The sequence below is a fragment of the Oncorhynchus nerka genome, linkage group LG20 (assembly GCF_034236695.1).
Source record: "Oncorhynchus nerka isolate Pitt River linkage group LG20, Oner_Uvic_2.0, whole genome shotgun sequence".
Classification (NCBI taxonomy): domain Eukaryota; kingdom Metazoa; phylum Chordata; class Actinopteri; order Salmoniformes; family Salmonidae; genus Oncorhynchus; species Oncorhynchus nerka.
The window spans coordinates 41,381,708-41,407,329 of NC_088415.1; the positions used below are offsets into that span (position 1 = coordinate 41,381,708).

The 25,622-nt window shown below is 42.5% G+C and overlaps 1 protein-coding gene across 1 annotated transcript in view; it reads left to right on the top strand.

The window, feature by feature from the left end:
• The window catches only part of LOC115102554 (low-density lipoprotein receptor-related protein 1-like), a 140,837-nt gene that overhangs the window by 9,543 nt on the left and 105,672 nt on the right, over positions 1-25,622 (top strand). Inside the window, exon 2 of the mRNA XM_065005503.1 lies at positions 20,782-20,904. Coding sequence (XP_064861575.1) covers positions 20,782-20,904 — 123 coding nt within the window. The remainder of the gene's footprint in view (positions 1-20,781; positions 20,905-25,622) is intronic.

The following is a 25,622-nucleotide window of genomic DNA, read 5'->3' on the forward strand; positions in this document are numbered from 1 at the left end:
TTTCACACAAGGGGCTCTATTTGTCGGCTTTTGGCAATTTACCTGTCTTAACATTAGCATGTTTGCGGTGGAAATATGAGGTGTGTCATTTAAAACAATGACCCAAAGGGCTAATTTCAGGCAGCGCTTGGTGGGGATATATAAGACCAACCAACAACTGGTTTTTAGCTGTGACGCACACTGCCCATGGTGCCTGTATTCTTAGGATTTAGAAACTTAGTTTTTTCCCCCGTTTTAGTTGACAAAAATCCAAGTATGGCCTCTTCTCTCAATAAAGGCTGTTTTTATTTTTGTCCTGCCCAATGTACAGTAATCAAGTAAAACCGTCGATAAAGTTCGTGAGACGGCTTGGAAATCAATCTTAATCACCAAAGCTTTATTTAAATATCAAGTTTGAGAGGCGCTAAACAGTGAGTTGACGTTCCCTTTTCATCTATGTATTGTAAGCAGGCCAACATTATTTTAGCCATGCTTTGGAGGTGCATAAAACCCCCTCCGTGATGGAGGCTACATGTATCCATGCCCATCATGAAGCGAGATAACCCCGGTGAACCTCGTATTTAGATATGGTTTTCTTGTAACAATTATGTTTTCCGTTTTCATATTTAAAAAAAACCTCAAGCCCTCCGTAGACTACCCTTACCATAGGCCTATGATAACGAAGGCTGGTTCAACCACAATGCGTTGTCTTTTTTTTATGCTGGTGATTTTTGTCATTACGTTTTACATCTATTTATTGTGGTTGGAATTTAATGGTTGCAATTTATTAAAACCAAACTTATTCGAATTATTCACTGTCCTGATTTAATGGTGAGAATGTCGGTGAGAATGTCCGTGGCACGCATTGCAAAGCAACTTCAGGAGAAGTGTGAATGTGATCTGTAAGATGGGTTCGATATGTATATTAAACATATTTGGGCGCAGTGTAACGGTCAGTGAACATTCTCCCTTTCTCTTCATATTGGATCTTTTGTCCAGCTGTTGTGAAACGTTTTGGATATGCATAAAACCCTTCATAGTCGGCGTTGTTTTAATATTATATGCCCACGGGAAGCAATTATGGTGCCGGTAAGTGTATTCAGACAGCCTATTTAAAACACGTTTTTGATTAGAATTATTCGCTGTGTTTTTAGGCCTTATCAATAATGAATTTTAATCTTGCTCATTGACAACATTTAGCATGACCATGCTCAGCCATAATGCAATTTACTGTAGGCCTAGCCCCTATATCAGGGTGAATGCTACAGTATGCATATTTCCACATTGAAGCCATGCAATTACTCAGAACAATGTGGACTACCAACAGGTTCAAGTTAACATATTTAGCAATGATGGGATAGTCTACATGTTTGTTTCTGTAAGCTGTTTAACTGACTAGGTCTTTCCCTTTCCATAACGTTGGATTTGGATTTGATTATCTAAAAACCCGTAAATACACAACCTAAAGCAAACACATATTTAACCATGGAGCACAGTCTGCCTTGCAGAGGTGCCAAGCCTCGACACACCCGCAACTTGTGTATTCATCAAAACACAGCCCTTTTCACGCCAATGCCAGCCACTGCGCCAAAAAATGGTGCTTGTGAAAATAGCTAAACTATTTGACACACCCCCGAACCTATAACGCCGGCGCTTAGATTGACCATTGCTCTCTGTTTGTTAAAATGGAGCCCAAGGAGTAAACTTAGCTCTTCAAATGTCGCAACTGGTTGCAACGTTTGCCTGACATCCGACGCAAACATGTGAATCCTGGCTTTGTGACTAAAGATTTGTTGTTTTTCTTTCTCCTGATGGTGAACTTTTCACCCGACGCCTGGGGACGACCAGTGAGGCTCAGCGAGGCAGAACGTCCGTTACACTGAGCACTCTTCCAGTCTTAAAGTCTTGGTTCCACCTCCAGAAACACATTGGCTATTCCAAGGCTGTTCCATGGCTGTGTGTGTTTTGCGCTCGACTGGAGAATCGATTGGGGCCTCCTGTTCAATCTCCTCCACTCTGCTGCCTGCTTTCACACCTGGCCAGGAGGAGAGAGGAGAGCGAGAGAGAGGCAACTGATGTGTGGTGATAAAGATTCCAATTTCATGGACTACTGCCATGTGTCAGACTTGTCTGCTTCTGTTAGTCACAGCTATTGAACTCAGATCCCCATGCGTCCTAAATGGCACCCTCTCCTCTATCTAGTGCACTACTTTTGACCAGATCCCTCTGGTGAATAGTGAATACGGTGCCATTTGGGACTGAACCACAGCCATTGGCTTGATTGGCTATGCATATGGCATACATTAGGATGAGAATGAACCACTCTCCCGGTACTGAGATCTTTGAGGAGGTGGTGGGCCGTATGGACTTCACACAGTTGCTCAGCTTTTTCTTTAGTTATCCTTGACTGGGCATTTGTTTGACTTGTTTGCTCAGCAAAGGCTACACTGTCCGTGACAACTTGATCACTTTGTCAGCCTTGTGTCACCAAGAAAGTCTTTGACCACTAACCACAAACTGGTTAAATCAATGTTGTTTCAACGCAATTTGTCAACGCATTGTGTGATGTGGAAAATACATTGTAAACAGTTGTTTTGAGGTTAATGTTTCCACCACAGGATTATTCAATCCTGGTGACTGATTTTCAACATAGACAAACCTTGTATAAATGTTGATTTTGTGCCTTTGAAACGACGTCAGATCTTCAACGTAATATATAGGCTGGATAGCACGTCCTACCGGAGAGTTTCTATCTACAGCGATCCCTTCAGTCTCCCAGCCCTGCTTCGCTTTAATATTCGTCACTGACTATTACCAATGTACTATCGTGAGAAGGATTGGTTGATAAATCTCCACTTAATAGATTCACCGTTTGCTATCGAAGTCATTCCAAAGGGTAGGTTCAACAGAGCAAACAAATCATATACATTATCAATGTTGCTATTTAGCAGTGGTGGAAAAAGTACCCAGTTGTCATACTTGACTAAAAGCAAAGATACTTTTATAGAAAAGGGACAAGTCACCCAGTAAAATAATACTTGAATCTCTCGCTCTCGCTCTCTCTGATCAAAAGTAAATATACTAAAGTTATAAATAATTTAAAAATCTTTATATTAAGTAATAATTTTCTTGTTATTTTAATGTATGGATAGCCAGTGGCAGACTCCAAACACTCATACTAAACATACATGCTTTGTTTGTAGAATGTGAGCCAGCCAGATCATAGGCAGTAGGGAATACCAGGGATATTCTCTTGTTAATGTGTGAATTGGACCATTTTCCTGTCCTGCTAAGCATTGTAAATGTGACAAGTACTTGGAGTAAAAAGTATATTATTTTCTTTAGGAATATAGTGATGTAAAAGTTGTCAAATATAACGATTTAAGGTACAGATACCCATAAAAGCTACTTAAGTTGTACTTATTTTTACTTAAGTACTTCATACCACTGCTATTTATGCCTATTGTATATAGAATTTTGGACGTCATCAACAGCTATTGTTTAAATTCAACACAGGATTCAACTAAAAATAGACAGTATATAGAATCTACAAGTTAATAATAAATATGTTGGATTCACGTCTCCATCTCAACCCAAAATAAAAGTTGAATAATAGGATTAAATCAAACTGTATTCAAAGTGCATTTTAAATGGTTGAAATCGCAGTGATAAGTAGGGATGCACGATATATCGGTGAACATATTGGAATCGGACGATAATAGCTAAAAATGCCAACATCGGTATCGGGCGATGTCTAATTTAACGCCGAGGTGCAAAACCATTGTCAAAGCTGACGTGCATACCTATATAACGTAGGTAGATGACGTGCATACCTATATAACGTAGGTAGATGACGTGCATACCTATATAACGTTGGTACATGACGTAATGACACCACGTCAAATGTTGCGCTATACGTGCAACACAGCATTCCTGAACTAGCCCACAATGTCTGCTGTGAGGATCGAGCAGTCAACAAGTCGAGTAGTAATTTGAAAGAGTAACAACATTTCAGTGAGACCACTCAAAGGCGAAATCCATTAAAGCCATATAATTGATTTCATTGCCCTTGACAATCAACTGTTCTCTGTCGTGGGTGATGTTGGCTTTCGCCGACTGGTCGAGCACCGGTACACACTACCAAGTGCACTATTTTTCAGATGTTGCCCTCCCGTTGTTACGCAGTAATAGTGTCACTGCTATTAGCTCTACAACATACATACTGTGGCGTGCCGTTTGGGTCTTTGTGTCAAAAAGGATATAGTAGCACTGTCAAAGCTGTACAAAAAAGTCTGCAAATACCGGCCACTAACAATGTGTTTACAATTCCGAATTGGTAATAAAGCATAATTTGTTTGACCGCAACTTCTGGGGTAGCTAGCTTTAGCTTGGTATCTAGCTAGCACCAATACAACCAACTTGAAAATAATGACCAGTAGAAACTGCAGTCATTTTCATTATTCTTAGCAATGATTTAGGAATCATTGTGAGTAAGTATTAGATAGGTTGTTCGCAAATTGAAATTACATTTCGGTCCATAAAAATAAATAGCTAGCCAGCTACTTAACCCTGTTGCCCAAAGCTAAAGTTATAAGCAGCCAGCTAGCTTCATCTGGCTAATCCGGCTCGACCGGACCGGGTTATGTGTTGTGAAGCTCGCCGCAATAAAGATTAGGCACAATAGTGGAATTTGTGGTTTGCCTTAAAAATGAAATTATGTCATTGACAGTGATGCAAATTAATACATAGTAGAATTTTGCCATACTTTTATTTTGAAGCCTAACCGCAAAGTCACTATTGTGGCTAGCTTCACATAGATGGGTTATTTTAGATTATGACACCTAGCTATGTCGTTAGCTAGCTAACTATAGCTACTGAAACAGATTGTCATTTTGCAATGTTTATGGGGAAGAACATTGTTTGCATCCATGAGCTAGCTAGCTTTAAAAAAAATGACCAGCACTGTAGGTACGCGTGAGAACTTTACCAGCATAATATCATACGTATCAATGAATCGTAGTGATAGTGTAATGTGTAATAACTACTTAATAATTTAACATGTTCATCCATTTTTTTTATGTGATGTGCAGTCTTTCAGGTCCTGATTGGTCAAAAAGCTTATTTGACACGTTAAATAGTATCTTTTTTGACACGCAAAGACCCAAACGGCGTTCCATAGAAATCCTGGTTGAGAATGAAACGACTGAAGAAATGAACAACGAAACAGCACAGCAAGTAAGTGAAAGAAATAGGTTTTGATTATGTTTTACTGGTAATGGGGACATACGTAAATGCCAACAAAATAACTTTTTGGTGTGTGTGTGTGTGACCTTTTTTTAAAACTAGGCAAGTCGGTTAAGAACAAATGCTTATTTACCATGATGGCCTACCCAGGCCAAACTTAGACAGTGCTGGGCCAATTGTCCCTATGGGACTCCCAATTGCGGCCGGATGTGATACAGCCTGGATTCGAACCAGGGACTAGTGACGCCTCTTGCAGTGCCTTAGACCGATGTGTGTGTGTGTGTTAACTATTTAACTGTACCAGAATGCTTAAAAGGACTCTAAAATGTTAAATATCTGTTTTCGGCATCAGTTTTTTGTCAAGGAAAATATTGGATGTCCGTATAGGCCAAAAATGTCATACTGATAACTAAAGCAAAAATCTGACAGATTTTCCTTTGGAATTGGGTTGTGCTTTTAGATGGTTTGAAAGCATATAGTGATAACACATTGGGAATTCAACTTTTGGCTGTCTTTTTGAGTGGGTGTAAATGGGTTGCAATCTCATTGATCAACGTATCTACCCAATATGACCCGATTCGCCACGTTGAAATGACATCGCATTGCAGCTCATTAATGCATTATCTGTAAAGAGAGCTCTCTTCTCCACGATCAACAATCAACAAAACCTAACGACTCACTCCTCACTGCTTCAGCTGACTTCTGTGCTCAGTATCGTACATGGAGCTTGTAGGATTTGCGTGTGCAACAGATCATTGGGATTTATCAAACTGTCACACGCAACATATACGCATGTTTTCATTGATAAATCCGAGACATACTGTATTTGTGCGCTCGTGAACGAGCGTTACAACCCCCAACTTTTTATGGTAACAGAAACCTCATTTGTTCTGTAGAGGTTTGGGCAGAATGTTTTAATCTTTTACAGTGCGCATTCTGCAAGATGAAATGTCTATTCGAACAATTTAAAAGTGAATGCGACCGCCCACACATCCAAAAGACGAATTGTCGTTCAATATTTTGTTCATCAATACATGATTGTTTCTACTGCCTTGTTATAGGCTCTGAGATTAAAGTCTAGAATGTCGTGCTCCTATCGCACAGCAATACTGTAGCCTACCCATACTCTGAAATATTTTAAATAGGCTACTGGTTTATTTACTTTCGAGCATGCTTGGCTATTGAATGAGTAATGGATAAATGGTAGCAATCCTTTCTTCCCTCTCTGCCTTCTCCCCTGTTGCTGCTGTTTTCATCTCTGGTCTACTCACCAAAGCCTTAACCTACTCACTTGATCCTATGCCCACCACCCTAGTCAAGACCTGTCTTGTGCTTTCTCCCCTCATGGTTGACATTGTCAGTGTGTTCCATTTGCGCTGGCACATTTTGGTTACAAAAAAAACAAAACAAGGACTTGACCCAGCTAACCTCAACAACTACCAACCCATGTCCAACCTTACATTTGTGGCTAAAGTCATTGCGCATGCTGTAACTTCCCAACTCCAGCAGCACATGGACTTCTCATGACCTCTTTGAGCATCTTCAATCGGGCTTTTGGGCCAATTTAAAGCCCAGAAACGGCTCTGGTCAAAGTGGTCAAGGATCTATTACTAGCGGCTGCCTGGAAATCTCATCCTCCTCATTCTACTGGACTTACCAGTTGCCTTTTGGATTGGGAGGCCTCTGGGAATCACCGAAACAGCCCTGGCCCGGTTCAGGTCCTACCTGTCGGACAGGCAGCAGTTGATGACCCTGGGGCACTTCAAATCCACCCGTGCTCCTGTCCGCCTGCGGTCCCCCAAGGTTAGTCCTAGGGGATTCTCCTTTTTATTATCTACATCATTAACACGGTCAACAATTCCACTGTTACACTGATGATACACCTGTTCACTCCAGCTGTCTCAAAGAAATACAATCATGAATGAGCTCCAGCTTTCTGAAGCTCAGAGACCATGTTTGGTGGTCGCCAAGATGTCTCCCGAAGAAGGTGGAGCAGTTTGACTTTATCATTGACCTCTGCTCTCTGTCCTGTCTCTCTGAATAATCTGGGGGTCGTCCTCAATTCCACACTCTCCTTTGATACGTACATTAAAACATCACAAAATCTGCCTTTTTTCCATCTGTAAAACATAAGACTCCGCCCATCCCTTACCGACTCAGTTGGTGAAACCCTTCTACGTGCCTTCATTACCTCAAGCCTGAACTATTGCAATGCTCAGTTCCCTCAACAAACTTCAGCATATCCAAAACAGCTCTGAGACTCCTCAACCACACCAAGCCCCGGGAGCACATTACGCCACACTCCTACAACCCCACTGGCTTCCAATCAACTTCAAAATCCTTTTCCCTCACCTACAAATCCCTGTATGGCTTGGCTGACTTCTGTCTCTCTGTCATGCTACACATCTACCCCACCCTCAGCCTTCCAGCCTCTGACTCTGCGAATCTGACCCCATCCAAACCTTCAAAAACAATCTTAAAACTCCCCTTTTCAGACTAGGATTCAGCCTATAGTTTGAAACCTTGGTCTAGCTCTCTTTTTCTTCTTCTTTTAATCTACCAATTCCGAATCGTCTTCATTTTAACTGCCTTGATAACCTTGTTTTTGTTGTTGTTGTGTGTATTATTGAGCTTGCAATTTTTGGGGTGTCGTTTTATTGTTGTCATATTTATATTCACAATTTTAGTCCTTACTCTGTAAGTGCCCTTGGGTATTTTTGAAAGGCGCAAATAATGATTTATCGTTCATTCTTGTCTATTATTGAGCCAGGCACACACACACACACACACACACACACACCGCTCGGCCTCCACAACTTCGATGTGTTTCTAATGAGTGTTTTGGACTAGCAGAGATCCGGTGAAATCATTAAACCTCATTAAACCTTGAATACAGTGGGAATCCTTTGAACTGAAATAAGTTGTCTTGTTTTTGTCAAACATTTTCATACAACTTTTACTATATAGCTTAATTCCTCCCCCAGTCTTGGTTTTCTGTCTTGGTTTCAGAAGTAAAGAGTAAGCCATGCATTGAGTTTTATTTAATTTTATGGCTTTCGTAGAGCTGCAATGAATGAAGGCCTCAGTCAATTTGTGGTCCAGCGTTGATTCATTTTGTGGCTCCCATGTTCTGTTTTTTTTTTACCAGCTGAATCTGTGGAAGGCAGTGTAGTGAGGTGTAGCCTGCTGCACATTCACCGTCAGAGAGAGTGAGTTGACAGCAACTCGTAATCGCTATAGGCTCCTCTCTATGTCTATCAACCCCCCCCCCCCCCCCTGTGACAGCGTGCAGCAGCTCATCATGTTACGTCAGAGTTCAGCCCCAGACCCCTTTGTTGTGCTTATGGTACAAAAAGAGAGGGAGCCAGCTAGGGTACGAGATGACTGCCTGGCCCTCACAGTTCAGCTGTTGTATGCATGTTTAACCACTTAGAAAATGACTTGGGGATTAGAATGGGCTTCAATGACCCATGGATATTGTGTGAGAACAGTAAGCTGGTTAATGCTTAAAGTAAGCTGCAGTCAAACTGCATGGCCAGTTGCTCCTTTAGCACAAAGCTAAATGGCTGTTCCTGTTGGATGGGCACTGCACAGAGCCTCCATTGAATAAGTTGGGACCGAGGTTGGTGTGTGTGTGTGTAATAATAATTTGGCGGGTGCTTATATTTGTCCTATTTCACACGTGTACAAGTGGGTATTAATACACTTGTGAATTGTATTTTCTTAATATTTTTTTTGCATAGCCCAACTCTCCTCGGAGGGTGGGGTCATGGCCATTATCAACGGCGAACCTGGAGCAATTACGGTTAAGTGCCTTGTTCACGGGCACATTGGCAGACTTTTCACCTTGTCGGCGCCGGGATTCGAACTATCGACCTTTCAAACTAGCAAATCCTATGCTCTAACCACTAGGTTACCTGTGTGCCCTGTGTGTCTGAGCTTCTCAATTAAAATGCCTACCTGGCAGAATGATATCAGGATTATTTGCATAAATTCAGTGGCCATTTGTTTTGCAAACCCTGCAATCACATGAGTGCTACAGTTACAGTTACAGCTGGTGCGCACTTTAATTAAAGGGTATCTACACCCCAAAATCAATTTCTTTTAGATTATTCCCAGACCTCAAAAGTGGTCTCCTAGTGTGTTTTAGGCATTGTTGTGGACTTGGAACATCCATTTTATTTATTTATTTCTGTTAAAAAAGTGTGATTTTATGAGAGAAACCCTGAACCAATTGGGGAAAAACAAAAACCCCGAAAAACAAAATGGAAATTGAGAAAAAACTAAACGGAATCAGTTTAAAAATACAACAGATTTTATAGGGCCCTACCATTGTTCCCTTCCACTCTACATTGTTGCTCCAAACCTGTGTTGTAAACACTGTGACTTTTACACGAACACAGCGATAGTGTTACTACACAGGTATAACAGCAGCTTTATATAAAGTGTTAAAGTAACTGTCCCGTGAGAATCTCACTTTATAAAAGATCATATTCTCATAATAATGTTGACTCGTCCTATAATCATATGTGGGCCAAAGCATAAATTGGAGACAAAACACTTCAAAAACCCCACCTCAAACTTGATTTTCAAACGGGCAGTTTCAGAAATGATGTCATCCTCCTGAGGAGGATGAGCGGGCCAATCAGCAGTCTACCAGTCCTCCATTCCAATACAAATAAGCTGCTTTTAACATACTTAATTACATTTTTTTGGGGGAAGGATAACAATTTATTTAACTAATATTGTAAATAAATTATAGGTCAGATTTCATAGAAATCTGGAAACAAACTAGACAGTTTAACAAATGTTTTATTTGGCACACATCTATCTATAACATCCCATTGTTTAACTAACTACCTCCTTAAATCTCTTGCACAATTTTTTTTGTGCCAAGTCCCACTGCATATTTAATGAACCACAGAAACTCCAGGAATAACAACTAGCTTCTCTACCCTCTTTCTCTTCATTCTTTCTTATGGTCCTAATTTGGTTTTAATTGTTACTTTCAAAGCGGGGGATTCTTGCTTTGAAATATTGCTGTTAAACTGAGCAACAGAGAAATGATTTCAAATTGACCTCCAGGGTGTCATTACATACTAGTGGTTGGTTTGCTTTTTCGGTTTTTGGAACTGTGTTGAACTCTGTGGAAGTTCCAAATTCCATATAACAGAAAGCGAGGTGGGTTGGAGAGAATTAATATGTGATGGGAAACAGCCCTGGTTTAACTCTCTTTCCCGCAGAGCCCTCCACCTCTCTGTCACCCCTAATATATATTAATATATATTAGGGGTGACACACACACTACCGTTCACTTAGAAATGGCCTTGTTTTTGAAAGAAAAACACTTTTTCTCCCAATTTTTAAAATAACATCAAATTGATCAGAAATACAGTGTAGACATTGTTAACCTTGTAAAGGACTATTGTAGCTGGAAACGGATGATTTTTAATGGAATATCTGCATAGGCATGGGGAGGCCCATTATCAGCAACCATCACTTCTGTGTTCCAATGGCACATTGTTAGCTAATCCAAATTAATCATTAAAAAAAGGCTTTTGCAATTGTGTTAGCGCAACTAAAAACTGGTCTGATGTTTAAAGAAGCAATAAAACTGGCCTTTAGCCTAGTGGAGGACCTGGAGCATCAGCATTTGTAGGTTCGATTACAGGCTCAGTGGCCAGAAACAAAGACCTTTCTTCTGAAACTCGTCAGTCTATTCTTGTTCTGGCTCTAAACAGGGTTATCTTCTGTGTACCACCCCTACCTTGTCACAACACAACTGTTAAGATGACACACCTGTTAATTGAAATGCATTCTAGGCGTCTACCTCAAAGCTGGTTGAGAGAATGCCAAGAGTGTGCAAAGCTGTCATCAAGGCAAAGGGTGGCTATTTGAAGAATCTAAAATGTATTTTGGTTTAACACTTTTCTTAGTTACTACATTATTCCATGTGTTATTTCATAGTTTTGATGTTTTCACAATTATTCTACAATGTAGAAAATAGTCAAAATAAAGAAAAGCCCTTAAATGAGTAGGTGTGTCCAAACTTTTGACTGTGTGTGTGTATGACTCATACATTTGATTCCATTCATTTCAGATTCCCATTTGGGCTCTTACCTTTTTAACAGCATGTAATATAATCCAATCACTATCGCCAGGCCCGGGGAAACGACCCACTGGGGAATGGGAAGGATAAAAGGCTGCTGTTCCACTTTGGTTAGTTCAGTGCTAGAACATGTGGAAGTGTTTTTAACATTTCGAGTGTACTCAGTTAGTAAACCTTTTGGAGCTGTCTGTTGTGTTCTGTACAGTTAGGGACAGTGCTCGACTTGGACTGAAATAGGTTCCGGGTCTCACTTTGGGTGCCGGTACTGTTTTATATTTAGGTGCAGGAGCTCCACAATACTTTTCAGCTAATATTCTAGAAGAGGAACAGGAGCACCTCAGGAGCTCAAGCAGTAGAAGATTTGAGGTGCCGGTACTCGGCTCCGGTGAGCTCCTGCCCAAGTCGAGCACTGATTTAGGGGACAATTGCAAGTGTTCTTTGGCATCACGGCACACTCTTCTGAGTTGCAAACCAGGACAAGCTTGAAACCGTAGCTGCTGCCTTAGAGAGATTTTACCAGCAGGATTATGGGTGGCATACAGATACTGCACCCTGGAAGTTCTAAACCCCCTCCACTGATGATAAACTTGTCAGCCTCTTAGCAAAACCCTAACTACCTTCATTCTTCCAAATTTCAACGCATGCCCCTTAGGTCTCTTCCAAGAAAGACTCCATGCTCCTCTTCTTCAAAAGCATGTGTCTCTTCTCTGAGATTTGTGGGGGGGGGGGGACACATGCAAGAACCCTACACATGCGAGAACCCTACACATGAAATCAATTAAAAGGTGCTGGAATGTGCTATGAGGGTCTGGTTTTGATTTGTTGGGATGGAGGGATGGGCGTATTGAGGGAGACATGGCCAGGGATGGCAGTATAAGGGAGGGAGTTAAAGTGGGCCCATAATTTGGTGTCCCCCAGCTGGGCTTGGTGTCTGGAGGCCTCCGTCGTATGCCTGCCTGCTCTGCTCATTAAATAGTGGTGACACGGAACAACTCCCACTCTACTGTCCCATACTCTGCTGTGGTCTCTTTCTGGCATTTTATGCTGTCTCCAGTTTGTTTATTTTCTGTCGCTCTGGCACTCTCTCTCTCTTGTTCTCTACCTCTTCTTTATCACCACACACACACACACACACACACGCACACACACACTGTGATCTGAGCAACGACGCTGACTAGTTTCGTCTCATCCTGCCCTCTGCCACCTCATTGACATTCACCAGCAGAGTGTGACGAGAATAACTTTTATCTGTGCTGAATTGGTAATTGCCTCAAATGTGCCTTATGCATATAAATGTATGTAAAATAAATACAGCACTGACAAACCACGACATCAATGAATTGTTAGGCCTCGTTAACATCCTACTCAAGGCATTTGAGAGTGCTTGCTGATCTAGGATCAGTTTAACATTTTAGATCATAATAAATATAGTTACAGTGGGGCAAAAAAAGTATTTAGTCAGCCACCAATTGTGCAAGTTCTCCCACTTAAAAAGATGAGAGAGGCCTGTAATTTTCATCATAGGTACACTTCAACTATGACATACAAAATGAGAAAAAAAATTCAGAAAATCACATTGTAGGATTTTTTATGAATTTATTTGCAAATTATGGTGGAAAATAAATATTTGGTCAATAACAAAAGTTCATCTCAATACTTTGTTATATACCCTTTGTTGGCAATGACAGAGGTCAAACATTTTCTGTAAGTCTTCACAAGGTTTTCACACACTGTTAATGGTATTTTGGCCCATTCCTCCATGCAGATCTCCTCTAGAGCAGTGATGTTTTGAGGCTGTTGCTGGGCAACACAGACTTTCAACTCCCTCCAAAGATTTTCTATGGGGTTGAGATCTGGAGACTGGAGGTCCCCCCGTGTGGTTCTGGGATTTTTGCTCACTGTTCTTGTGATCATTTTGACCCCACGGGTTGAGATCTTGCGTGGAGCCCCAGATCGAGGGAGATTATCAGTGGTCTTGTATGTCTTCCATTTCCTAATAATTGCTCCCACAGTTGATTTCTTCAAACCAAGCTGCTTACCTATTGCAGATTATCTTCCCAGCCTGGTGAAAGTCTACAATTTTGTTTCTGGTGTTCTTTGACAGCTCTTTGGTCTTGGCCATAGTGGAGTTTGGAGTGTGACTGTTTGAGCTTGTGGACAGGTGTCTTTTATACTGATAACAAGTTCAAACAGGTGCCATTAATACAGGTAACGAGTGGAGGACAGAGGAGCCTCTTAAAGAAGAAGTTACAGGTCTGTGAGAGCCAGAAATCTTGCTTGTTTGTAGGTGACCAAATACTTATTTTCCACCATAATTTGCAAATAAATTCATAAAAAATCCTACAATGTGATTTTCTGGATTTTTCCCCCTCATTTTGTCTGTCATGGTTGAAGTGTACCTATGATGAAAATGACAGGCCTCTCTCATCTTTTTAAGTGGGAGAACTTGCACAATTGGTGGCTGACTAAATACTTTTTTGCCCCACTGTATATGGACATTGGGAACCTGATCCTAGATCAACACTCCTACTCTGAGATGCTTGAATGTGTGAGTGAATACAGGGCAGGGTACTTCCTCCAGACTGGCTAGTAACACGGATACAGACATACAGTAGCTTCCTGTGACCTCCTCAGACAGATGTGTGAAAAGGCTTTCACCTCTCAGGTATTTCTTGAGCAAATATTATGACAAATCTTACAAAGTGGGCCAGACTGACTGAGCGCATTCCTCAGCTTCTAATGGGTATTGAGAGAGGAACTCTGCTTTTATATTTAATGCTGATTTACAATAGAACTCTCTCTCTCTCGTCTCTGTGTACAAAGCCTCCATATACAGTAGGCCTGTAGAGATATTGTTATTTTTGTCTGATAACCAACATTGACTTATGGAAGGAATAAGTGTTTATAAGTAGTTTATACTATTAGTTATAGGTTTATTTGAGGTTCATAAATCAGTAGTAAATAAGAAATGCGAGTGCAGCAACATCCGCTATGTTTATTAGAGCGTTCACTTGAAATACAATTGTATTGGTCACGTACGCATATTGCAGATGTTATTGCGGATGTAGCGAAATGCTGGTGTTCCTGGCTCCAACAGTGCAGTAGTATCTAACAATACACACAAAGTATCTAACAATACATCTCAAAGTAAAATAATGGAATTAAGAAATCTATCATTATTAAGATGAGCAATGTCAGAGTGGCATTGACTAAAATACAGTAATATACACTACAGTCAAAGTTTGGGGTCACTTTGAAATGTCCTTGTTTTTGAAAGAAGATCATCTTTTTGTCCGTTTTAAAATAACACCAATTTGGTCAGAAATACAGTGTAGACATTGTTAACCTTGTAAATGACTATTGTAGCTGGAAACGGATTATTTTTTATGGAATATCTACATAGGCGTACAGAGACCCATTATCAGCAACCATCACTCCTGTGTTCCAATGGCACGTTGCATAAGCTAATCCAAGTTTATCATTTTAAAAGGCTAATTGATCCTTTTGCAATTATATTAGTACAGCTGAAAACTGTTGTTCTGATTTAAAGAACTAGTTGAGTATCTGGAGCATCAGCGTTTGTGGGTTTGTTTCACCGGCTCAAAATGGCCAGAAACTAAGAACTTTCTTCTGAAGATCTCGTACAACGCTGTGTACTACTCCATTCACAGAACAGCGCAAACTGGCCCTAACCAGAATAGAAAGAGGAGTGGGAGGCCCTGGTGCACAACTGAGCAAGAGGACAAGTACATTAGTGTCTAGTTTGAGAAACAGATGCTTCACAAGTCCTCAACTGGCAGGTTCATTAAATAGTACCCGCAAAACACCAGTCTCAACGTCAACAGTGAAGAGGCGACTCCGGGATGCTGGCCTTCTAGGCCAATTTCTCGCATGGAATAGCACTAATTTCTCAGAAGACGAGTTTCAGAAGAAAGTTATTTGTTTCTGGCCATTTTGAGCTTGTAATCAAACCCACAAATGCTGATGCTCCAGATACTCAACTAGTCTAAAGAAGGCCAGTTTTATTGCTTCTTTAATCAGAACAACAGTTTTCAGCTGTGCTAACATAATTACAAAAGGGTTTTCTAATGATCAATTAGCTAATCCAAGTTTATCAATTAAAAGGCTAACGCAACGTGCCATTGGAACACAGGAGTGATGGTTGCTGATAATGGACCTCTGTACGCCGATGTAGATATTCCATAATAATTCTGCAGGTTCCAGCTACAATAGTCATTTACAACAGTAACAATGTCTACACTGTCTTTCGGATCAATTTGATGTTCTTTTAATGGACAAAAAAAGTGTTTTTCTTTCAAATTGAAGGACATTTCTAAGTGACGCCAAACTTTTGTACGGTAGTGTACATATGAAATGAGTACTCGTAATTTGCTGTCAAATTGAATCTGGATCACAAATTAGAGTGATTTAATTGAGTGTAATAAATAGCCCGAGGACTGTTTTGACAGTCATTGACATCAAAACGGTAGAAATACCTTATTGTAGGTGTTTTCATCCGTTTCAGTTTAGTATCCTAATATGACCTTGTTACATGTTAAACATAACAACCCCAATAACTGACTCATTCTTAGTGCAACAAGATCCCTTATGATCCTCTTGGTGGTGGTGTCCTGGAGGGCAGGCAGTCTACCTGCTCCCTGTAGGCTGTCCCTTCGTTGTTGGTAATCAGGCCTACTACTGTCGTGTCATCAAGTTCGCTGATGACGACGTTGGAACTGTGTGAGGCCACTCAGTCGTGGGTGTACAGGACGGGACCGAGGACGCACCCTTGTGGGATCCTAGTGATGAGAATCAGTGTCGAAGCTCGGCAACATTACCTCCGTCACCTCGGGGCGGCTCGTCTGAAAGTCTAGGACCCAGTTCTGTAGGGAAGAGTTCAGTCCCAGGGCCGTGAGCTTAGAGGGCGCTATAGTATTGAAGTCCGAGCTGTAGTCGATGAACAGCATCCTCACACATGCATTCATTTTTGTCCAGGTGGGTGAGGGCAGTGTTCAGTGCAATGGCGATTGCGTCGTCCTTGGATTTGTCAGGGCGGTAGGTGAGTTGGGGAGGGAGGAGGTGATGTGGTCTGACTAGCTTCTCGAAGCACTTCATGATGACGGAAGTGAGTGCTATGGGTCGTTAGTCATTCAGTTCAGTTACCTTCTATTTTTTGGGTACAGGGATGATATTGGGCATATGGAAGCAGGTGGGGATAGCGGCCTGAGCTAGAGAGAGCTTGAAAATGTCAGAACACACAACAGCCAACTGGTCTGCACATGCTCTGAGGGCGCGGCTAGGTATGTCGTCCGGGCCGGCAGCCTTGCGAGGTTTAACACATTTGAATGACTTACACAATTCTGTTGTGGCTGTTTTCCTTTTGGTTGAAATGCTGTGAGGAGAGAAATGATTAATTGATGGATGTTCCCGGAGGTCTAGTCATAACAGCACCAATGGTAATGTAATCCAAGTCACCTTTCAGAGGTGGCAGGAAAAGGAAGTCCATTTAACTGGCAATGCCAGCTCTAGCTTCCTCTGGCATCATGGCCTTTTAAATACCCCCTGTTTACTGTTTGGTCCAGCCAGTCCCAGGAGGGCAAATAAAGGCCATTCATTTATTTCTTTCATTCGTTCATTCGCCCCCCTTCTGGAGCTCAAACATATTCAAATGATTACTATCATATCCCAGGTTGATGTTGCACCGTCTGCAGCATTTTGGCCTTGCCTTTGGGGAAAACACAAGGTCGTTAATAAGGAATTAACAATCCCCATCTCTGTCTGAGATATTTCAGTACTGTGCTTTGAAAGGGGACGACTGAGGGGAAAAGCTAGCCAGCAACCTCCAATTACCCCTGGAGGTTCTCCCGTGTGTGTGTGTGTGTGTGTGTGTGTGTGTGTGTGTGTGTGTGTGTGTGTGTGTGTGTGTGTGTGTGTGTGTGTGTGTGTGTGTGTGTGTGTGTGTGTGTGTGTGTGTGTGCGTGCGTGCGTGCGTGTGTACACACTGGTATGGTGGAGCGTTGATAAAATTAGAATCCGCAATGTTTTATTTCCAGTTTATATGCCCAGTCATGGAGAACAAGTGGCTGAGCTGCTCCAGGCTCGCTGCTCCGGAGAGGCAGGGGAATGAGAGGGAAATGCCCGTACATAGCATCCTACTCTAGGCTTTAATACTTCCTCTGGTCCCTTCTCCTACCTGAATCTATGCTCCAGGTTCGGCTTAGAAAGGCCAGGGGACGAGGAGGAGAATATCCACACACAGCAGCCTGATTTGGGCTCAGTACCACTCCTCTCCCGGCCTCATTGCTGGACCTGCCCTTTTGTCTGGCTATGTTCAGCTGTTGCGACTGTCTCAAGGACGGGTAGTATCAATGGAAGGGTAGTACTGTTTATCAGTGCAAGGGAAGGGTAGTATCAATGGAAGGGTAGTACTGTTTATCAGTGCAAGGGAAGGGTAGTATCAATGGAAGGGTAGTACTGTTTATCAGTGCAAGGGAAGGGTAGTATCAATGGAAGGGTAGTACTGTTTATCAGTGCAAGGGAAGGGTAGTATCAATGGAAGGGTAGTACTGTTTATCAGTGCAAGGGAAGGGTAGTATCAATGGAAGGGTAGTACTGTTTATCAGTGCAAGGGAAGGGTAGTATCAATGGAAGGGTAGTACTGTTTATCAGTGCAAGGGAAGGGTAGTATCAATGGAAGGGTAGTACTGTTTATCAGTGCAAGGGAAGGGTAGTATCAATGGAAGGGTAGTACTGTTTATCAGTGCAAGGGAAGGGTAGTATCAATGGAAGGGTAGTACTGTTTATCAGTGCAAGGGAAGGGTAGTATCAATGGAAGGGTAGTACTGTTTATCAGTGCAAGGGAAGGGTAGTATCAATGGAAGGGTAGTACTGTTTATCAGTGCAAGGGAAGCTAATGTATTTACAGCATTGCAGAATTGACAAATACAGGAAATGGTCATAAATGACCAATAAAGAGGAAGCTGTAACTACTAATAGCCCTCGGGCCATGGTTCGCCTCTTGTTCCATCTCAGTGGGCCCTCTTTGGCACTAGGTGTGTGCATGTCATCGAAGTTCCTTCGGTCATCGGCTTCTGTCTGTTCTTAATTGAATTATCATCATTATTATTATTTTTGACTGTGTTTTCTCTCTCCCTCCGTCTTTATTTTTGCCCCTCCCCTATGCGGTTGCTAGGGCCTCGTGAAGCTTGTGCACTCGCAGAGTCGTTCTCTCCTATCCATTCATGGTTGTGTTCACATATTACATTCCTGTCACATTGGGAAATGCCTTCATTTTGGGAAACGTCTGTCCTCTCACGTCCTTGAGTGTAAATAGAGAGGCCTGGAAAGAGAGCGGCGACGTGGCTCTGAATGTACCGTCACTCTCCTAATCATTTCAAACATCACGGTGCTGTTAGTGTATTAAAGACGGCTGTCATTTGATCTGCAGTATACCCTTCAGCTTCTAATTGTATTTACAATAACCTGACACTCATGAGGCACCACGTTTGAGTCCACACACACACTCACTCACTCCCAGGGCTCTCTCGCCCTAAATCCCTTAGCATGACAGTTTAGAGAGAACATGACCACAATGATACACTGCCCCCATACTCTCTTGTGATTGCAGTCACATCACTTTCCCCTTGTGTTCCGCTCCCTTCCCCCAAACACCGCTCTGCCTGCTAAATGATGTGCTGAGGGAGGGAGAGAGGGAACGAAAGATGGAGAAAGAGAGAGAGGGAGGGAGGGAGAGCGAGTGAGAGGGGCCAGTTCCTGCAGAGAATCACAATGAGATGGTCTGCTATGTCCTGCGATTCTCTCTCTCTCTCTCTCAGTGTGTGTGGGACTCTGCTCTGTTTCCACAACACTGCTGGTCTGCTCTGCTCTCTCTAAAACAAGTACAGTAACAATGAGGTCCCCAGCTGAGGTAGACACACGACCAATACAGTACTCTTCTCTCCTCCTGAATCCTGATTAGAGTTGGGAACCACTGTAACTGTCTGGGAGGGTTGGTTTATTTGTCGAGTTAGTTTTGTGCTTGGTTTTAATCCTACAGCAATGATTCATTTTCATCTAGTCAACACATCGTGATCGTACTCTGCTGACTCACGAGAAGAGTCTTTGCCAACAGTATTCAACTCTGCCTCCCAACAGCACCACCTCCTCCTCCGCCGCCTCCTCTGCCTCCTCCTCTATCTGAATACCAATGTACTGACTGAAAGGCAGGAACCAGATACAATGAGGCAATGCTGCCAGTCGGCCAAACTAGCATATTTGTCATGTAGGACCTGGCTGTCAGCAACAAACCAGGCTGTTCCCCTCATGATCTGTGATGGAATTTTCCAGACTAAAAGGCCTTAGTCCAGGCCCAGGGTGACACACACACCCTGTTGCTGGGTGACCATGCATGGGTCAACACAAGGTCAATAACCCTGCTCTATCCAATCCACCACAGGGAGTGGAGCACCTCATTCAGAAAACTGTTTTGCCCACACTCTTCTACAAACTCACTCACTCCCAACACTGGTGCCTTTAAGTCGGTTAGCAGTTTGTTTATTTCCTCTCCCCAGACAGCCCGTTTTCCCTCTGCTTTTGATTAACCTCTGAGGGGGGTTTTCAACGTAACCGACCGACCAGAAGCATTTTCATTTCTACCACAGTCTTCACGGTCATCACTGAGCAGTCAGTCATTTTCTCTGACCTCTGAGAAAAATCCCGGTGTGGTATTTCTGAGCAGTACGTGTCAGCAGAGATTGTTGAGGTTGGTTTACCACATGGTAGCACCACAGAGTGGCTCTGACGGCCCAATGGCCCTCTAGCTCTGTCTGGCACTGCCCCTCTGCTGACATGGTTCAACTGGGACTCACACCTGGGTTCAAATAGTATTTGCCATCTCTCAAATACTCTAGCTGCCCTGGATTGAGCTTGCCTGGCACTATTAAACCAATGGCATAGTCCCAACCAATGGCATAGTCCCAAAATGTGCAACCCCGCCCAGCGGACACTCCAGGCAAGGCTCCACCAAACGCTGAAAGTATTTGAAATCAAACAAATAGTACTTGAGACCAAGTCTGGTCTGGTAAGACTCAACCACACTCTGGGAAACCTTGTGAAGCGCCACTTTAATGAGGCCAGTTTATGCGAGTCTATATGCTAACGCTGTAACAACCTGCCCACAAAAAAAAAAAAACACACCAAAAGCAACAACAGTCCTGATCCAATGAATGTCTTCACTAGTGGGTCTCCAGCCTACTTTCTGTTCAGTTGAAAATAAAACATTCATACATTTTTTAAAAACAGAAATACAGGCACAATAATGCAGTGTAGGGGAAAATCGTAGAATTACATATGTCGTTGTATTACAGGATCTCTGGGGTGGGTGGGTGGGGGGGGGGACAATTCTCCAAAAATAACTAAGGACTCTAACACCTTGTCTGTGTATGTTCCAGCTCCGAAGACCTGCAGTCCTAAGCAGTTTGTGTGTAAGGACCAGGTGACATGCATCTCTAAAGGATGGCGCTGCGATGGAGAGAAGGACTGTCCGGACGGATCAGACGAAGCGCCTGATATCTGTAAGTACAGTTAGCCTGCATGTTATGTGATATCTGATACCTGTAAGTACAGTTCTAGTATAGCCCTCTACAGCAGGGTTTCTTCAACCTTTTCAGCCTTAGGACCCAAATTAGAAATCCTGTGTGTTCCTGGGTCCCGAGCTTAGAAAATATGCAACTATACGTAAATATCGGTACATTTCATTGCCCTTATGCCTAAAACAAAAATGCAATAAAGACAAAAACAAATAACAAATACCCATAAATATCTTTTCATGTTTATTTTTCACCGTTAAAAACACTCTTACACACCTGTCTAGGTTGGAACTTTTGCTGTTAAAATATATATATATATATATTTTATTCTGAACTGGAATAAACTGATTGATCATCACACAGATGTAGACCAGAACACACACACACACACACACACACACACACACACACACACACAGTCCTAATGGTGTGTGTTGCTGGTTGAAGTTTTCAACGAGCATGTCTATTCTGGGCTCAGTTTTTGACAGTCCAACACTGAGTTCATACTCAGCATTGACACTGTTTCTGTACTTGAGAACCCTGACTCGCATAGGTAGGAGGTGCCAAACTGGATCAGAACATCTTGCTGCTTTCTCAGTCAGGCAGGAGACCACTTCCTGCTGCAGATGAGCAACAAGGAACTGTGTGAGTGTTTGTCCCAAAAAACATCTAGCTTCAATCAGTTTATTCCAGTTCAGAATAAAAATGATTACTTGCAACAGTTCCAACCTAGACTTGTTTTCAACAATAATTTCTACAGTAAAATGTACAGTAGGCCTGATCATTGTTCATCTTCCTCTTCCTCTGTACCGTGTCTTAGGGTTGCACTATCAGGAGCTAGTTAGCTTGCTTTGGCTAACGTTAGCTATTATCTGTGTAATGTTAAAAGGCCAGGGGATTGTTTGAAAGAGAAACTCGCATCTACTACTATGAGAGGGAGTACTCCCTTATTTCTGCTTATCATCTCTTGTTATAAAATGACGACAATGCCTTGTTAGTTGACTGACGTTTCCGATTTCGAAGCAAGCACTGTTTCCTGGAGCATTCTACCCTGTTCTGAAATGACTCCCTGGGTTTACTGTCATGTCCAGTAGTGCTTGGATGTTTGGTCAGGATGTGTCGTTTTATAAATTTTGTTCGTTTCGAGAGACTCATTACTAAGCACTTCCCCGCACAAAATGCAAACTTTGTATGAAAGAGACTAAATTTGTTGCTGTATTTGCGTTTCAAGACGACTGAGCTCAGTCAGAACTTGTGGCTGGCATGCGTCCATTTCATGACAGCGTTGAGGAATAGCCAGTTGGTGGCTTGAACCACAGCGCTGCAGCGTGTGGGTCGCGGTGTGATCTTCCAAGAAAACTGCGGCATCTCCCGCTGACCTCTCCCACTCGCGCAGCTGCCCAACTAGAGCAGAGACCGCTGCTGAGCAGAGAGCACTTGGCCAAATCAATTCCAGTAATTTAATGAAATAATGACACATTTCCGTCGCGAGCCGCCATTTAACAGGTTCATACTTTTAAGAAACGCTGCGCTACAGCCAACAGCAGCGAGCAGGGCAAGCCCCCCCCCCCCCCCCCCAAGTCACTTATGTTTAACAACTTCTTGAAAGGTGGCCCTATAGCTTCTGTAGGGCCACCTCTCTGTGGAGGTGCCCTCAGGGCTGCTGTAGCCTGTAGGACGTTGCGTTTAGATGTTACGATTGTTCTTAGCACCACTGACCTTCCTTCCCATTCAGCTCATCCACTGATCATCTACAGTACAAACCACGGTGGCCATTTCTTTGCGCTCACGTCACCATTTTAATTAGTGCAGTAAAGAGGTGAAGCCTTGTTCAGCCAGTGTAACATTCGGTCAGGTTCTGCCCTCTCCGTCTGTCTGAAGGACACCAGTGTAGAGACTGCCCTGTCCGACTGCCCAGTCTGGCCCGGCCCGGTTGGGCAGTTATAGTCTAGTGAGTTAATGGCTCTCTCTAATGACGTCCGGTTGTTTAGTCTGGCTATTCAGAGGGATGTCTGCTCGTGTCTAGACTCGGCCTCATCTCATCTGTGTGGTCTCTCTGAGAGGCCGGGCCTCAGGCAAGACCGTCACAGATGACAGCCACCCTCTCCGTCTCTGCACCCAGACACTCACTATGTAATGGGTGTGAGTGTATATGGTATGGAGGAGATTATAATGGTGACTAATTGCGATGCGTCTCTCATCATAGGGCGACGACTCATCAGACGAGTTGGGGCTCTGTAAAATCTGTTACATTTTTTACCTGATTACGTTTAGTTTTTCCCCAAATTCTGTTCTCTGTTTTTTTCCAATATTCCACTTTTCCCCCCATTTTTTATTTATTTTTTTAAACGTTTTATTTCTTACAAGGAAATTGGATGTTCTAAGTCCACAACAATACTCAAACCACATCAGGTGACCACTTTTGATTTTTTGGTGCATTTACCCTTTAAAGGTGGAATATGCAAAATCGCGCCGCCATTTCCTGGTTGCAAAAATTCGAATTGTTTGCCTAATTTCAGTTTGACAAAACAAGCTCTCATTGTGAAGATAATCATTGTACCATCGAAACTGCTGTGAAATTAACTGGAAACAAAGAAATAGAATATATCCTACTTCTTAGACTTGTGTTCAATGACAATGACTGATCTATAACTCACATTTCTATGTACATTTGATCAGGTTGCCCAAAAAGTTACATATTATCGCCTTAATGCAGGTGTGCATCAGCCAGAGACTGGTTAGCGACATTTCTGTAGCGCTCATGTGACTCGTATGCGTTCCGTTTCCGAGCTGGTCACGGGTGCATCTCTGCCATGCTCAAGATACTAAACGATATCATAAACGCCATTGATAGTAGACAGTAATGTGCAGCCGCATTCATCGCCCTGGCCAAGGCTGTCGACTCTCAATTACTGTATCCTTATCGGCAAACTCAACAGCTTTGGTTTGTCAAATGACTGCCTCACCTGGTTTGCCAACTACTTCTCAGACAGAGTTCAGTGTGTCAAATCGGAGTTGTCTGGACCTCTGGCAGTCTCTATGGGGGTACCACAGGGTTAAATTCTCGGGCCTACTCTTTTCTCTGTATATATCAATGATGTCGCTCTTGCTGCTGGTGATTCCCTGATCCACCTCTACGCAGACGACACCATTCTGTATACTTCTGGCCCTTCTTTGCACACTGTGTTAACTAACCTCCAAACGAGCTTCAATGCCATACAACACTCCTTCCGTGGCCTCCAACTGCTCTTAAACGCTAGTAAAACCAAATGCATGCTTTTCTACCGTTCGCTTCCTGCACCCGCCCGCCCGACTAGCATCACTACTCTGGATGGTTCTGACTTAGAATATGTGGACAACTACAAATACCTAGGTGTCTGTCTAGACTTTAAACTCTCCTTCCAGACTCATATTTAACATCTCCAATCCAAAATTAAATCTAGAATCGGCTTCTTATTTCGCAACAAAGCCTCCACCACTCACGCCGCTATACATACCCTCGTAAAACTGACCATCCTACCGATCCTCGACTTCGGCGATGTCATTTACAACACACTACTCAACAAATTGGATGCAGTCTATCACAGTGCCATCTGTTTAGTCACCAAAGCCTGTTATACCACCCACCACTACGACCTGTATGCTCTAGTCGGCTGGCCCTTGTTACATATTCATCGCCAGACCCACTGGCTCCAGGTAATATATAAGTCTATGCTAGGTAAAGCTCCGCCTTATCTCATATCACTGATCACGATAACAACACCCACCCGTAGCACGCGGTCCAGCAGGTATATCTCACTGGTCATCCTTAAAGCCAACACCTCCTTTGGCCGCCTTTCCTTCCAGTTCTCTGCTGCCAATAACTGGAACGAATTTCAAAACTCGCTGAAGCTGGAGACCTATATTTCCCTCACTAACTTTAAACATCAGCTATCTGAGCAGCTAACCGATCGCTGCAGCTGTACATAGCCCATCTGTAAATAGCCCACCCAATCTACCTACCTCATCCCCAAATTGTTTTTATTTACTTTTCTGCTAATTTGCACCCCAGTATTTCTACTTGCACATCATCATCTGTTCATCTATAACTCCAGTGTTAACTTGTTAAACTGTAATTACTTCGCTACTATGGCCTATTTAAATAAAGGTGAAATTATCTTTTTAAACACAAACACACAGAGGGGTATTCCTGTGCCGTTTCAGAACGTTACAGGAAAATATGAATTAGTGATGCATTTTTTGTTCATGTCTTATTATTATTAAGTAATGCATTTTCTAATAAGTAAAAAATATTTAGTTGATTTGTTACGAAGTTCAATAAATGTTTGAATGTTGTTGAATTCGGTTTTAATGTCTGGATTCTGTGATTCTGTCCGCGTTCTCCCTGCAATGCAGATTTTATTGGGCCCTACAAGTGGCTGACACCCAGAATGATGTCGTTTGTTATTGCTGGAGAAAAACACTTAAGTATTCACAGATGGACCTTTTGGATCCCAAATGTATGAAATGCATAAATAGTGCAATAAATATTTTCTGTTGCCTTAATAGATAAATGAAACATTAATGTTGGTGTTAAAATTGAGAAAGGGAACTTTTATGTTGCTGCATATCATTGTTTCTGAGCTTGAATGTGTCTCCCATCCATGGATAGGTCAACAAGTTCTCTGGCAAATTCTCTTGTAGCCTATCCTAGCCTGGTTCCA